The sequence below is a fragment of the Lampris incognitus genome, chromosome 3 (assembly GCF_029633865.1).
Source record: "Lampris incognitus isolate fLamInc1 chromosome 3, fLamInc1.hap2, whole genome shotgun sequence".
NCBI lineage: Eukaryota > Metazoa > Chordata > Actinopteri > Lampriformes > Lampridae > Lampris > Lampris incognitus.
In genome coordinates, this window is record NC_079213.1 from 116,563,924 (window position 1) to 116,576,376 (window position 12,453).

Below are 12,453 nucleotides of genomic sequence, written 5' to 3' on the forward strand. Positions count from 1 at the left end.
ATTTGATTCCCTGATGTTAAAAATGGTGTACCTCATGGCTCGGATCTTGGCCCTGTACTTTTCTCTTTTGATATTTCACCTCTTGGCCAAATTATATGCAGTCATGGAATAAATTTCCATTTCTATGGGGATGATACTCAGTTGTATGTGCCTATAAGGGCTGATGATTGTTCTCAAATGACTAATTTAGAAGTCTGCTTGGGTGCTGTGAAAAATTGGATGTCACAATTTTCTGAGGTGCTGGTCGTTGGCCCTGCTAGACACAGACACCAATTTCATCAAGTAATAATAACAATCGACAACTCTCAGAAAGTTGAATCAGTTCGTCTGGACCAGGGATGGGCAAGATGATCCAGAAGATTTGTAGCAGCCACTGGTCCCCCTGTTCATCGTGTTTGATCAGCTAAACAACCAATAAGCATCGCTTCTCGAAGAGGGGGACAGTCACTACAAGTGAAACAAGGAAACGAAAAATAATATGTATCTGATAAGACATAGACATAGAAACAGACGCTGACATGTTTGGTAAAACATAATTAAATTTATCAGTTCGGATAACAGTTATAGCGATAGAGGAGAAGATGAGGGGGAAAAGGGTGAGAGAGGACTAAGAAGGATGTAATCCAGAATGTTCTAGGGAGTATGTACAGCAGATGCTAGTGGTGTGTATCTGCATGTGACAAGTCCACCTATGTGTATGTGAAGTGTCCACCTGTGAGTGCACGGAATTAAGCCCAATCATTTCTAGTGTCTGAGATCCGTGAATTATCGTAGTGCCTCCAAGCAGCAAATGGGATCTGCAGCCACCCACAGGCCCCGCAGTCGTGCAGACATCCCACGACCAAGAGAACAGCCAGAGCCCAAGGCACTGCAACCGTAGAGGAACACCAAGCCCACAGGGGGGCCAGGAGCCTGCAGAGCAACAGCCCCAGACACCCCAAGGAGCACAAACCAGTTCCCAAAAGATCAAGCCGGGCCCACACCTCCGAGGTGCACCCCCACCGCCTACCTTTAGGTGCAGGCACAGGGCGCACCCGCAGTCATGGGACCTGAGCTGCGGATGGCAAGCAGAAACCACCAGCCCTGCCCTCATTGTTAAAAGTTGTATTTACCACTTGTATTGTTATTTAGTATTATTTAATGATTTCAGCTACCCAAAAATAGATAAAAAGTGAAATGAAAGAAAAGGATCCTGCATCGATGACAATCATGAAATTTCTCACTTACAGGGGAGGTCAGAGGTCAGCCTTAAAATGGTTTCAATGTCCTGCCCATTAGCACCAACAGACTTTAATCATGCCTTGTGTTTATCCATTTTTGTTCCTCTCCCAAACTCCAGTCAGGCTCTACCAACTTTGGTGAGAAGTTCTCACGGGTCAAGTTCTCCCCCTCGCTCACTTTATTTGGGGGGAAACCAATGGAAGGCTGGCTGGCGGTGACAGTCAGCGGACTGGTGACCGTCTCCCTACTGAAGCCCAGCGGCGCCCTGCTAAGTGCTAGCGAGAGTCTGTGTCGTCTGCGTGGCCGCGTGGCGCTGGCTGACATCGCCTTCACCGGAGGAGGCAACATTGTGGTGGCAGCCACTGATGGCAGCAGCTCCTCCCCTGTGCAGTTCTACAAGGTGACAGCCGGTACTTATGTAACTCGTGTGCTAGCTGAAAACATTATCTGCAGTTATTCATAGATTCACACTGATTAACAAAAACAATATGTGTGCGCGTGTGTGTGTGTGTGTGTGTGTCCATCCAGGTAGTTGTCAGTGTGGTTAATGAAAAGTGTAGGATCGACACCGAGTTGTTACCCTCGCTCTTCATGCGCTGCACCACTGACCCCGTCAGGAGAGACAAATACCCTGCCGTCACACACCTCAAGTTTCTGACCAGAGAGAATTCTGAACAGGTCAGACCTCTCCCAACCCCTGTGTGTATGTCTGCGTGTGTATGTGTGTTTGCATGTATGTGTGTATGTGGCCAAATGTTAGTAAGTTGAGCTGTGTTTTGCCAGGTTTTGGCATAAAATTAAAACCTTAATTAGTGTGTGTGCATGTACTTGTGTTAGGTCTTATTGTGTGCCTCCAGTCAGAGTGGCAGTATTGTGGAGTGCTGGTCCCTAAGGAAGGAGGGACTTCCTGTCAACAACATCTTCCAACACCGCTCACCTGTTGGTAAGTCAAGTGAAGCCAGTGAAGCCATTACAGGAACCAGTTCAGCCATCGTATCACTGCTCATATGACTGAAAGATTACTTCTCTATAGTTGGTGAGAAACAGCCGACCATCCTGAAGTGGCGAATCCTGTCGGCCACAAACGACCTGGACCGAGTAACCGCTGTGGCGCTGCCCAAACTGCCCATCTCCATTTCCAACACTGACCTGAAGGTGGCATCTGACACCAAGTTCTGCCCTGGGCTCGGTAAGGAGCAGAGACGCTACCTTGGCCTCCTGTCTCAGGAAGTGTCATCAAGGACATGTGTTATATGTAAATCTTTAGGACTGCTGCTTTAACAATGCCTGTACAGTGGTGATGGCACAGGCCGACCCATGGGTCGGGCGGGTTTGCGTAAGCTCACTAGAAAATATCATGGGTCTGGGCGGGTGGGTCAAAAAGTGACAAAGCAGTGCTCAGAGTAAGTTATAAATAACTTACAGAAACTGTGTGCTATAGGCTAGGCTGTGCATTACTAGTCCTCTCTCGCTCTCTCTAACTCGCTCTCTCTCTCTCTCGCTTTCTCTCACTCTCACTGTCTCGCTCTCTCACTTTCTCTCGCGCTCTCTCTCCCGCTCTCTGTCTCTCTCTCTTTCTCTAGGCGGGCAGGGCGGGTTAGGGTGGGTAATTAACGCGTATTTTAGTGGGTTGGGCGGGGCTGATTGGCTTTCATAACGGGTCGGGTGGCTGCGGGTATTAAACCCTGACCCACGCATCATTGCTGTACAGACAAGGGAACCTATATATATATGTGTGTGTGTGTGTTGTATGTATGTGTTGATATGTGTTGATATGTGTTTATATATATATATATATATAAACACATACAGGAAAGAGAGAGAGTTGATATTCCGCTCATTAGTTGAGCACTAATAACACCATTGACGATTTCGGAAAAAAAACTATATATATATATATATATATGTATATATATACTCACTGGCCACTTTATTAGGTACACCTTGCTAGTACCGGGTTGGACCCCCTTTTGCCTTCAGAACTGCCTTAATCCTTCGTGGCATAGATTCAACAGGGTACTGGAAACATTCCTCAGAGAGTTTGGTCCATATTGACATGATAGCATCACGCAGATGCTGCAGATTTGTCGGCTGCACATCCATGATGCGAATCTCCCGGTCCACCACATCCCAAAGGTGCTCCATTGGATTGAGATCTGTTGACTGTGGAGGCCATTTTAGTACAGTGAACTCATTGTCATGTTTAAGAAACCAGTCTGAGATGATTCGAGCTTTATGACATGGCGCGTTATCCTGTTGGAAGTAGCCATCAGAAGATGGGAACACTGTGGTCATAAAGGGATGGACATGGTCAGCAACAATACTCAGGTAGGCTGTGGCGTTGACACGATACTCAATTGGTACTAAGGGGCCCAAAGTGTGCCAAGAAAATATCCCCCACACCATTACACCACCACCGCCAGCCTGAACCGTTGATACAAGGCAGGATAGATCCATGCTTTCATGTTGTTGATGCCAAATTCTGACCTTACCATCCGAATGTCGCAGCAGAAATCGAGACTCATCAGACCAGGCAACGTTTTTCCAATCTTCTATTGTCCAATTTTGGTGAGCCTGTGCGAATTGTAGCCTCAGTTTCCTGTTCTTAGCTGACAGTAGTGGCACCCGGTGTGGTCTTCTGCTGCTGTAGCCCATCTGCCTCAAGGTTCGACGTGTTGTGGGTTCAGAGATGCTCTTCTGCATACCTCGGTTGTAATGAGTGGTTATTTGAGTTACTGTTGCCTTTCTATCAGCTCGAACCAGTCTGGCCATTCTCCTCTGACCTCTGGCATCAACAAGGCATTTTTGCCCACAGAACTGCCGCTAACTGGATATTTTCTCTTTTTCGGACCATTCTCTGTAAACCCTAGAGATGGTTGTGCATGAAAATCCCAGTAGATCAGCAGTTTCTGAAATACTCAGACCAGCCCATCTGGCACCAACAACCATGCCACGTTCAAAGTCACTTAAATCACCTTTCTTCCCCATTCTGATGCTCGGTTTGAACTGCAGCAGATCGTCTTGACCATGTCTACATGCCTAAATGCATTGAGTTGCTGCCATGTGATTGGCTGATTAGAAATTTGCGTTAACGAGCAGTTGGACAGATGTGCCTAATAAAGTGGCCGGTGAGTGTATATATATATATATACATTTAGGTCCATAAGTATTTGGACAGTGACACAATATTTGTAATTTTGCCCCTGTACACCACCACAGTGGATTTGACATGAATTAACCAATATGTGATTGAAGTGTGGACTTTCAGCTTTAATTTAAGGGGTTGGACAAAAATATTGCTTTAACCGTTGAGGAATTACAGCCAGTTTTATATACGGTCACCCCATTTTCAGAGGATCAAAAGTAATTGGACACTTGACTAACAAGTGGTTTCATGGGCAAGTAAGACCTTTTCCATCGTTAGTCCATGACAAATTAAGCAGATAAAAGGTCTGGGGTTCATTCCAAGTATTTACATTTGCATATAGTAGCTGTTCATCTGAACTCTCAACATGAAGTCCATAGAGGTGCCAATACAAGTGATGGAGGCCATCATTAGGCTGAAAAAGCAAAGGAACTCTATCAGATGGATAGCGAACACTTCAGGAGTGGCCAAATCAACATTCTGGTACATTCTTAAAAAGAAAGAATGCACTGGCAAGCTCAGCAACACCAAAAGGCTTGAAAGACCACGGGACACATCTACAGTGGATGATCGCAGAATTCTTTCCCTAGTGAAGACAAACACATTCACGACATCTAGTGAAGTCACAAACACTCTTGAGAGGTAGGGGTATCATTGTCCAAGTCTACAATCAACAGACGCCTGCATGAAAATAAATACAGAGGGTTTACGACAAGGTGAAAACCACTGGTGTCACTTAAGAACAGGAAGGCCAGATTAGACTGTGTTTAAAAACCTCTGAAAACCTACCCAGTTCTGGAACAAGGTTCTTTGGACAGATGAGGCAATGATTAACTTGTGCCAGAAGGATGGGAAGAGGAAAAGTGTGGAGAACAAAAGGAACAGCTCATGATTCTCAGCATACCATATCATCTGTCAAACATGATGGAGATAGGAGATAGTGTTATGAAATGGGCATGTATGGTTGCCAGGTGAACTTGGTCATTGGTGTTTATTGATGATGTGACTACTGACAGAAGTAGCAGGATGGATTGTGATGTTTATAAGGATATACCATGTGCTCAGATTTAGCCAAATGTCACAAAACTGAGAGGACGGCGCTTCACACTGCAGATTGGTAATGACACAAAACAACCTGAGAAGGCAACCCAAGAGTCTCTCAAGGCAGAAAAGTGGAATATTCATCAGTGACCAAGTCAGTCGCCTGACCTCAACCCAGTTGAGCATGCTTTTCACTTGCTGAAGATCAAACTAACGGCCAAAAGACCCACAAACAACCAGCAACTGAAGGCAGCTGCCGTTAAGTCTTGGCAGAGCATTTCAAAGGAGGAAACACAGAATTTGAAGATGTTGATGGGTTCCAGACTTCAGGCAGTCATTGATTGCAAAGGATTTTCCTCCAAACATTAAATATAATTGTTATAATCATAGTGATGTTTGTTTGTCCAATTACTTTTGAGCCTATGAAAATGGGTGACCCAGTATATCCATGGCTGTAATTCCTGAACAGTTAATGCCATATTTTTATCCAACCCCTGAAATTAAAGCTGAAGGTCTACTCTTCAATCACATCTCAGATACTTCATTTCAAATCCACTGTAGTGGTGTACAGGGGCAAAATTACAAATATTGTGTAACTGTCCAAATACTTATGGACCTAACTGTATATAGCACATTTCATACACATTTGCAGTGAGGAGAGAGGAGTGGACACAACAGGCATTTACCTTTTCCTTTTCTTTATTTCCATTCCACTTTGTTGTGACGCACAACAGCTTTTTAAAAAATGCTGTGTAAATAAACTGTAAATAAAAGTTACCGTTATGATGATGATGATGATTATGTACATCTGTCTGAAAGCCTTCAGACCCCTGACCTGATATGTTGCATTTAAGAAACAGTATATTGTGGGTAAATATTTTCACATTATTACAACGGTATGGACGCAGCAGATGGAGACAAATGATGTGTTGAGTGAATCAGGAGCGTCCGGCTCCCGTTGTTTGTCTTCTTTCATTTTGTGCTCAAAATACACAGCAAAAGTTGAAAGTCATTCTTAAAACTCGTTATGTGGGAACATGTAAATGTTTGAACACCAGAGTTTATAATTCTCAAACCAAACTCTGTCAGGCTCGAACCGATCACGTCAGTTCAGACTCGGATTATTCCAGCAGGATTGAGAGGGTTGGGCTGTGTGCTGTGGTGGATAAATGAGCTTGAACCTGAAGTTGAACTTGAATGTGGAAGCGGGCGGGGGCTCTTCCATAGTTGTGCGTCGGAAGTTACAGATGAGGTAAAAAAACAACTAAACGAAACCCAGAAGAGGCTTTAACTAGGCAGTCCTTCAGTGTGGCCTGGGACACATGTGGGTTTACACTTCAAACACGATGTGGACCAATACATCCCAGGCCACCTGCGAATGTGGCCTGAGTGATTGGCTCTCAAGATGCGTTGAGGACACATTGGGTGCATTCACACCTGTACTTAGAGCTGTCTGCTTGAGACTGGATCACCCAAGACGCATGTTAATGCCAGGTGTAAACAGCCTCTAAGGCTTCCTGATGGTTCCTACAGAATAAGATCATCTAGGAGATATTTTGACTCCAAGCCATTTAGCATTTTAATGACCAGTAAAAGAATTTTAAATTCAACTCTCTGGCCAGGTGGAAGCCAGTGCAAAGATGTAAGAACTGGTGTGATGTGGTTGTATTTTTTAGTCTTTTAGTTGGGGCATGTGAGGAAGCTAGTATTAGCAGCATAGCTAGCAAGCTATTAATTTCATTATGGATTTAGCTCACTCAGCAGATCCAAGAAGTAGCTCCTTACCCAGCTGAATATATTACTGATGTTCATAAAATAACTACTGTAAAAACCAATATTCCAACCAAAGAAATAGCCAAGAACGTGAAATAACCAAAGAGCCAAGAGAGCGGGGGAAGGGAAGTGGAACGCGAAGGGAGGGTTTGGGTTGTTGTGTGTTGGTCTGAGATGCTGGTGCTGAATGTCGTATTGTATATAGCACCTTTAAAAGGACTGGTATTTGTGAGCCAGTATGGTTTTCTAGCTGTCAGATAGGGGATCCACTATGTTGTCTGAGCCAAGACCTTATTGGAGATGATTTTAATTCTTCTGTTAGTTTTAGCTCGCAGCCTTTAAGAGCCTCTGACTGATGGGTAAGGTATAGACTAGGGGTGTTGGAAGAGGTTCTGGTCTGTCTCTCACATGCTTCCGAGAAATGGCATAACGAGACTGCTCGTGAGCTGTCACACAAGGACAATATTTCCAGGCCTTCTGTTAAGACAGAGTATCAGAAGATGGGGATGACGCCCGTCTTCAGTCGCAGTTTTTGCCCATAACACTTGTCCTCATTTTATCTTGGCTTATGGATAGCGAGATTCTGAAGCCCATATCTTTATGTTCGCACCAAGCAGCCAGGAATCACTCCAAACTCTACTATTGTCCAAACCAAGACTACAGGTACTTTTCCATTCCCATAATCCCCTCTTCTCCCCAAGGTTTAGCCCTGGCCTTCCATGATGGTAGTATCCACATCCTACATCGTCTTTCTCTCCACACCATGGGTGTGTTCTATGGCTCCTCGCCGTCTGCACCCGGCCAGCGACCCAACGACGACTCCGCCATCAAACGCCAGCGAACCGGAAGCCCTGCCCTCCACTTCAAAGCCCTGCAGTTCTCCTGGACCTCCCTGGCTCTTACTGGGGTGGACAACCATGGCAAGGTGGGGGATGTGAAGACACCACAGCTTAGATAAATCCCAGCTAGTCCTTCGAAACTGGTTTTTCACCAGGTGGAAGGAATTTACATAGGCGTTATGTAATTTCACAGGAGATGGATCAGGCCTGATGGAGCTAACTTTGAAAAGTAATTGACTCCAATCCGGTGATTAGTCCAGGTTTTCAAAGCAAAATAAGTGCTTAAATTGTTTTCTTTCACTGCGTAATTTCCATAACGTGGACAAGAAAATTATTGTAGCCTTTGATTGCGCATCATCATAAATATGGACTTTGACCTCCCAGATGGTGATGATGATGACTATCCATGTTGTCATTTTTATGAAACATCTGGCACAACCACAGCTGAAATCATTTCTGAATGCTTTACATCTGCTTTAGGAGGGTGGCGGTACTTGGTGTTTATAGTTTTAAAGGTCCCATGAAATGGCATTTGGAGTACTGCAAACTCTTGCAGCATGATGTTTGTGAATGTGGTAACTGTTAGGTTGGATTTTGTGAGGGGAGGGAGTTTGATTTGACTGATAATCAATAATTACCAGTCATTTTTAGAATGGGACATCCATATGCTGATGGCTCATTTTACTTTGGTGATAGAAGATCACTCGTCTTCTCTCACTGTCACTCCATTCATTCAATCACTCACTGGACATTTTTGTTAGTGCACATCCACAAGTGCAGGGGGCCACATATTTGATAACTCCTGGAGCATAGTTTTGAATAGATGTGAAGTAAGTGCAGGTAAGAAAGACATTTTTCATTTCATGGAACATTTGCTGGTCATTGTTTTGGGTGTAAATTCTCAGGGAGAAACGACAGACTGGAGCTTCGCAGTGGTCTGACATTCTCATCCTTGTCAACCAGAAGCCATTCTCTCAATGTTCTCGTCTCTCTTCCACAGCTACACATGCTCAGGGTGTCGCCCTCTATGGGTCAGATGTTGGACATGAACACCACACTGCGCCACCTACTATTTCTATTGGAGTACTGCATGGTGACAGGCTACGACTGGTGGGACGTGTTGCTCCACGTGCAGCCTGGCATGGTCCACAACCTGGTGGAGAAGCTGCATGAAGAATACATGAGGCAGAACCAGGCGTTACAGCAGGTCAGCTAGACGTGATGGGGCTGTTCTATGTACGCACTGTCGTCTCATGTATTGTAGTACACAGATACTACAGTAATACAGTCGACAGATACGTGGTAGGGCTGTTCTATGTATGCACTGTCGTCTCATGCATTGTGGTAGGCAGATACCACAGTACTACAGTCAACAGATACTACAGTACTACAGTCGACAGATGCGTGATAGGGCTGTTTCATGTACACACTGTCGTCTCATGTAATTTAGTAGACAGATACTACAGTACTACAGTCGACAGATACGTGATGGGGGTGTTTCATGTATGCACTGTCGTCTCATGTATTGTAGTACACAGATACTACAGTACTACAGTCGACAGATACGTGGTAGGGCTGTTCTATGTATGCACTGTCGTCTCATGTAGTGTAGTAGACAGATACTACAGTCGACAGATACATGGTAGGGCCGTTCTGTGTACGCACTGTCGTCTCATGTAGTGTAGTAGGCAGAAACCACAGTACTACAGTCAGCAGATACTACAGTACTACAGTCGACAGATGCGTGATAGGGCTGTTTCATGTACGCACTGTCGTCTCATGTATTGTAGTAGACAGATACTACAATACTACAGTCGATAGATATGTGGTAGGGCTGTTTCATGTACGCACTGTCATCTCATGTAATTTAATAGACAGATACTACAGTACTACAGTCGACAGATACATGATGGGGGTGTTTCATGTACGCACTGTCGTCTCATGTATTGTAGTAGACAGATACTACAGTACTACAGTCGACAGATACATGATGGGGGTGTTTCATGTACGCACTGTCGTCTCATGTACTGTAGTAGACAGATACTACAATACTACAGTCGACAGATATGTGGTAGGGCTGTTCTATGTATGTACTGTTGTCTCATGTAATTTCATAGACAGATACTACAGTACTACAGTCGACAGATACATGATGGGGGTGTTTCATGTACGCACTGTCGTCTCATGTATTGTAGTAGACAGATACTACAGTACTACAGTCGACAGATACATGATGGGGGTGTTTCATGTACGCACTGTCGTCTCATGTACTGTAGTAGACAGATACTACAATACTACAGTCGACAGATATGTGGTAGGGCTGTTCTATGTATGTACTGTTGTCTCATGTAATTTCATAGACAGATACTACAGTACTACAGTCGACAGATACATGATGGGGGTGTTTCATGTACGCACTGTCGTCTCATGTATTGTAGTAGACAGATACTACAGTACTACAGTCGACAGATACATGATGGGGGTGTTTCATGTACGCACTGTCGTCTCATGTACTGTAGTAGACAGATACTACAATACTACAGTCGACAGATATGTGGTAGGGCTGTTCTATGTATGTACTGTTGTCTCATGTAATTTAATAGACAGATACTACAGTACTACAGTCGACAGATACATGATGGGGGTGTTTCATGTACGCACTGTCGTCTCATGTATTGTAGCAGACAGATACTACAGTACTACAGTCGACAGATACATGATGGGGGTGTTTCATGTACGCACTGTCGTCTCATGTACTGTAGTAGACAGATACTACAGTACTACAGTCGACAGATACATGATGGGGGTGTTTCATGTACGCACTGTCGTCTCATGTACTGTAGTAGACAGATACTACAATACTACAGTCGACAGATATGTGGTAGGGCTGTTCTATGTATGTACTGTTGTCTCATGTAATTTAATAGACAGATACTACAGTACTGCAGTTGATAGATACATGATGGGGGTGTTTCATGTACGCACTGTCGTCTCATGTATTGTAGTAGACAGATACTACAGTACTACAGTCGACAGATATGTGGTAGGGCTGTTCTATGTATGTACTGTTGTCTCATGTAATTTAATAGACAGATACTACAGTACTACAGTTGATAGATACATGATGGGGGTGTTTCATGTACGCACTGTCGTCTCATGTATTGTAGTAGACAGATACTACAATACTACAGTCGACAGATACATGATGGGGGTGTTTCATGTACGCACTGTCGTCTCATGTATTGTAGTAGACAGATACTACAGTACTACAGTCGATAGATACATGATGGGGGTGTTTCATGTACGCACTGTCGTCTCATGTACTGTAGTAGACAGATACTACAATACTACAGTCGACAGATATGTGGTAGGGCTGTTCTATGTATGTACTGTTGTAGTAAATCAAATCAAATCAATTTTATTTGTACAGCCCAATATCACAAATTACAAATTTGCCTCAGTGGGCTTAACAGCAACACAGCATCCTGTCCTTAGAGCCTCTCATCGGATGAGGAAAAACTCCCTAAAAACCTTTAACAGGGAGAAAAACTAGGAAGGAACCTCAGGGAGAGCAACAGAGGAGGATCTCTCTCCCAAGACGGACAGCGTGCAATGGATGTTGTGTTCACGCAATTTACGTAATACAACATTGAAAGAGGATAACAGAATTATAATGGACATAAAATTTGTGAAGAAGATGATGGTATCAGTAGACAGATACTACAGTACTACAGTCGACAAATACATGATAGGACTGTTTTATGTACGCACTGTCGTCTCATGTATTGTAGTAGACAGATACTATAGTACTACAGTTGACAGATACTACAGTGCTACAGTCGACAGATACATGGTAGGGCTGTTCTATGTATGCATTGTCATCTCATGTACTGTAGTAGACAGATACTACAGTACTACAGTCGACAGATACTACAGTACTACAGTTGACAGATACGTGGTAGGGCTGTTCCATGTACGCACTGTCGTCTCATGTATTGTAGTAGACAGATACAACAATACTACAGTCGACAGGTACATGGTAGGGCTGTTCTATGTACGCACTGTTGTCTCATGTACTGTAGTAGACAGGTACTACAATACTACAGTCGACAGATACTACAGTTGCATGTTGCAGTATCCTAAAACTCGGTTCAGCCAGGTTTTGTTGTTTGGTGGTGAGGAAGGTGCTGACACCACAGCACTGGGCGACTGATTCACTTTGAATGGAGCTCAAACACTCGCCTTATGGGACACACACACGCAGTAAAACCGGCAGATTCAGGATGTGTCCTGGAAAACAGAGTACCGATGTCTTCTGGGAATACTCCTCTCCTGGTTTCTCCAGAGGGAGGGAAGGTTCTGCTGCACGGTGTGGAAGCTGTGTGTGTTGTTAAGTGTTACCGGTCACACCAACAGACACACACATGTCCGGCT

The 12,453-nt window shown here is 44.2% G+C and overlaps 1 protein-coding gene across 1 annotated transcript in view; it reads left to right on the forward strand.

Moving 5' to 3' along the window:
- med16 (mediator complex subunit 16) overlaps positions 1-12,453 on the forward strand; it is a 38,045-nt gene that overhangs the window by 9,783 nt on the left and 15,809 nt on the right. The window contains exons 5-10 of the mRNA XM_056277280.1: positions 1,340-1,621; positions 1,750-1,899; positions 2,059-2,164; positions 2,255-2,410; positions 7,882-8,105; positions 9,020-9,226. Of these exons, the coding sequence (XP_056133255.1) occupies positions 1,340-1,621; positions 1,750-1,899; positions 2,059-2,164; positions 2,255-2,410; positions 7,882-8,105; positions 9,020-9,226 (1,125 nt within the window). The remainder of the gene's footprint in view (positions 1-1,339; positions 1,622-1,749; positions 1,900-2,058; positions 2,165-2,254; positions 2,411-7,881; positions 8,106-9,019; positions 9,227-12,453) is intronic.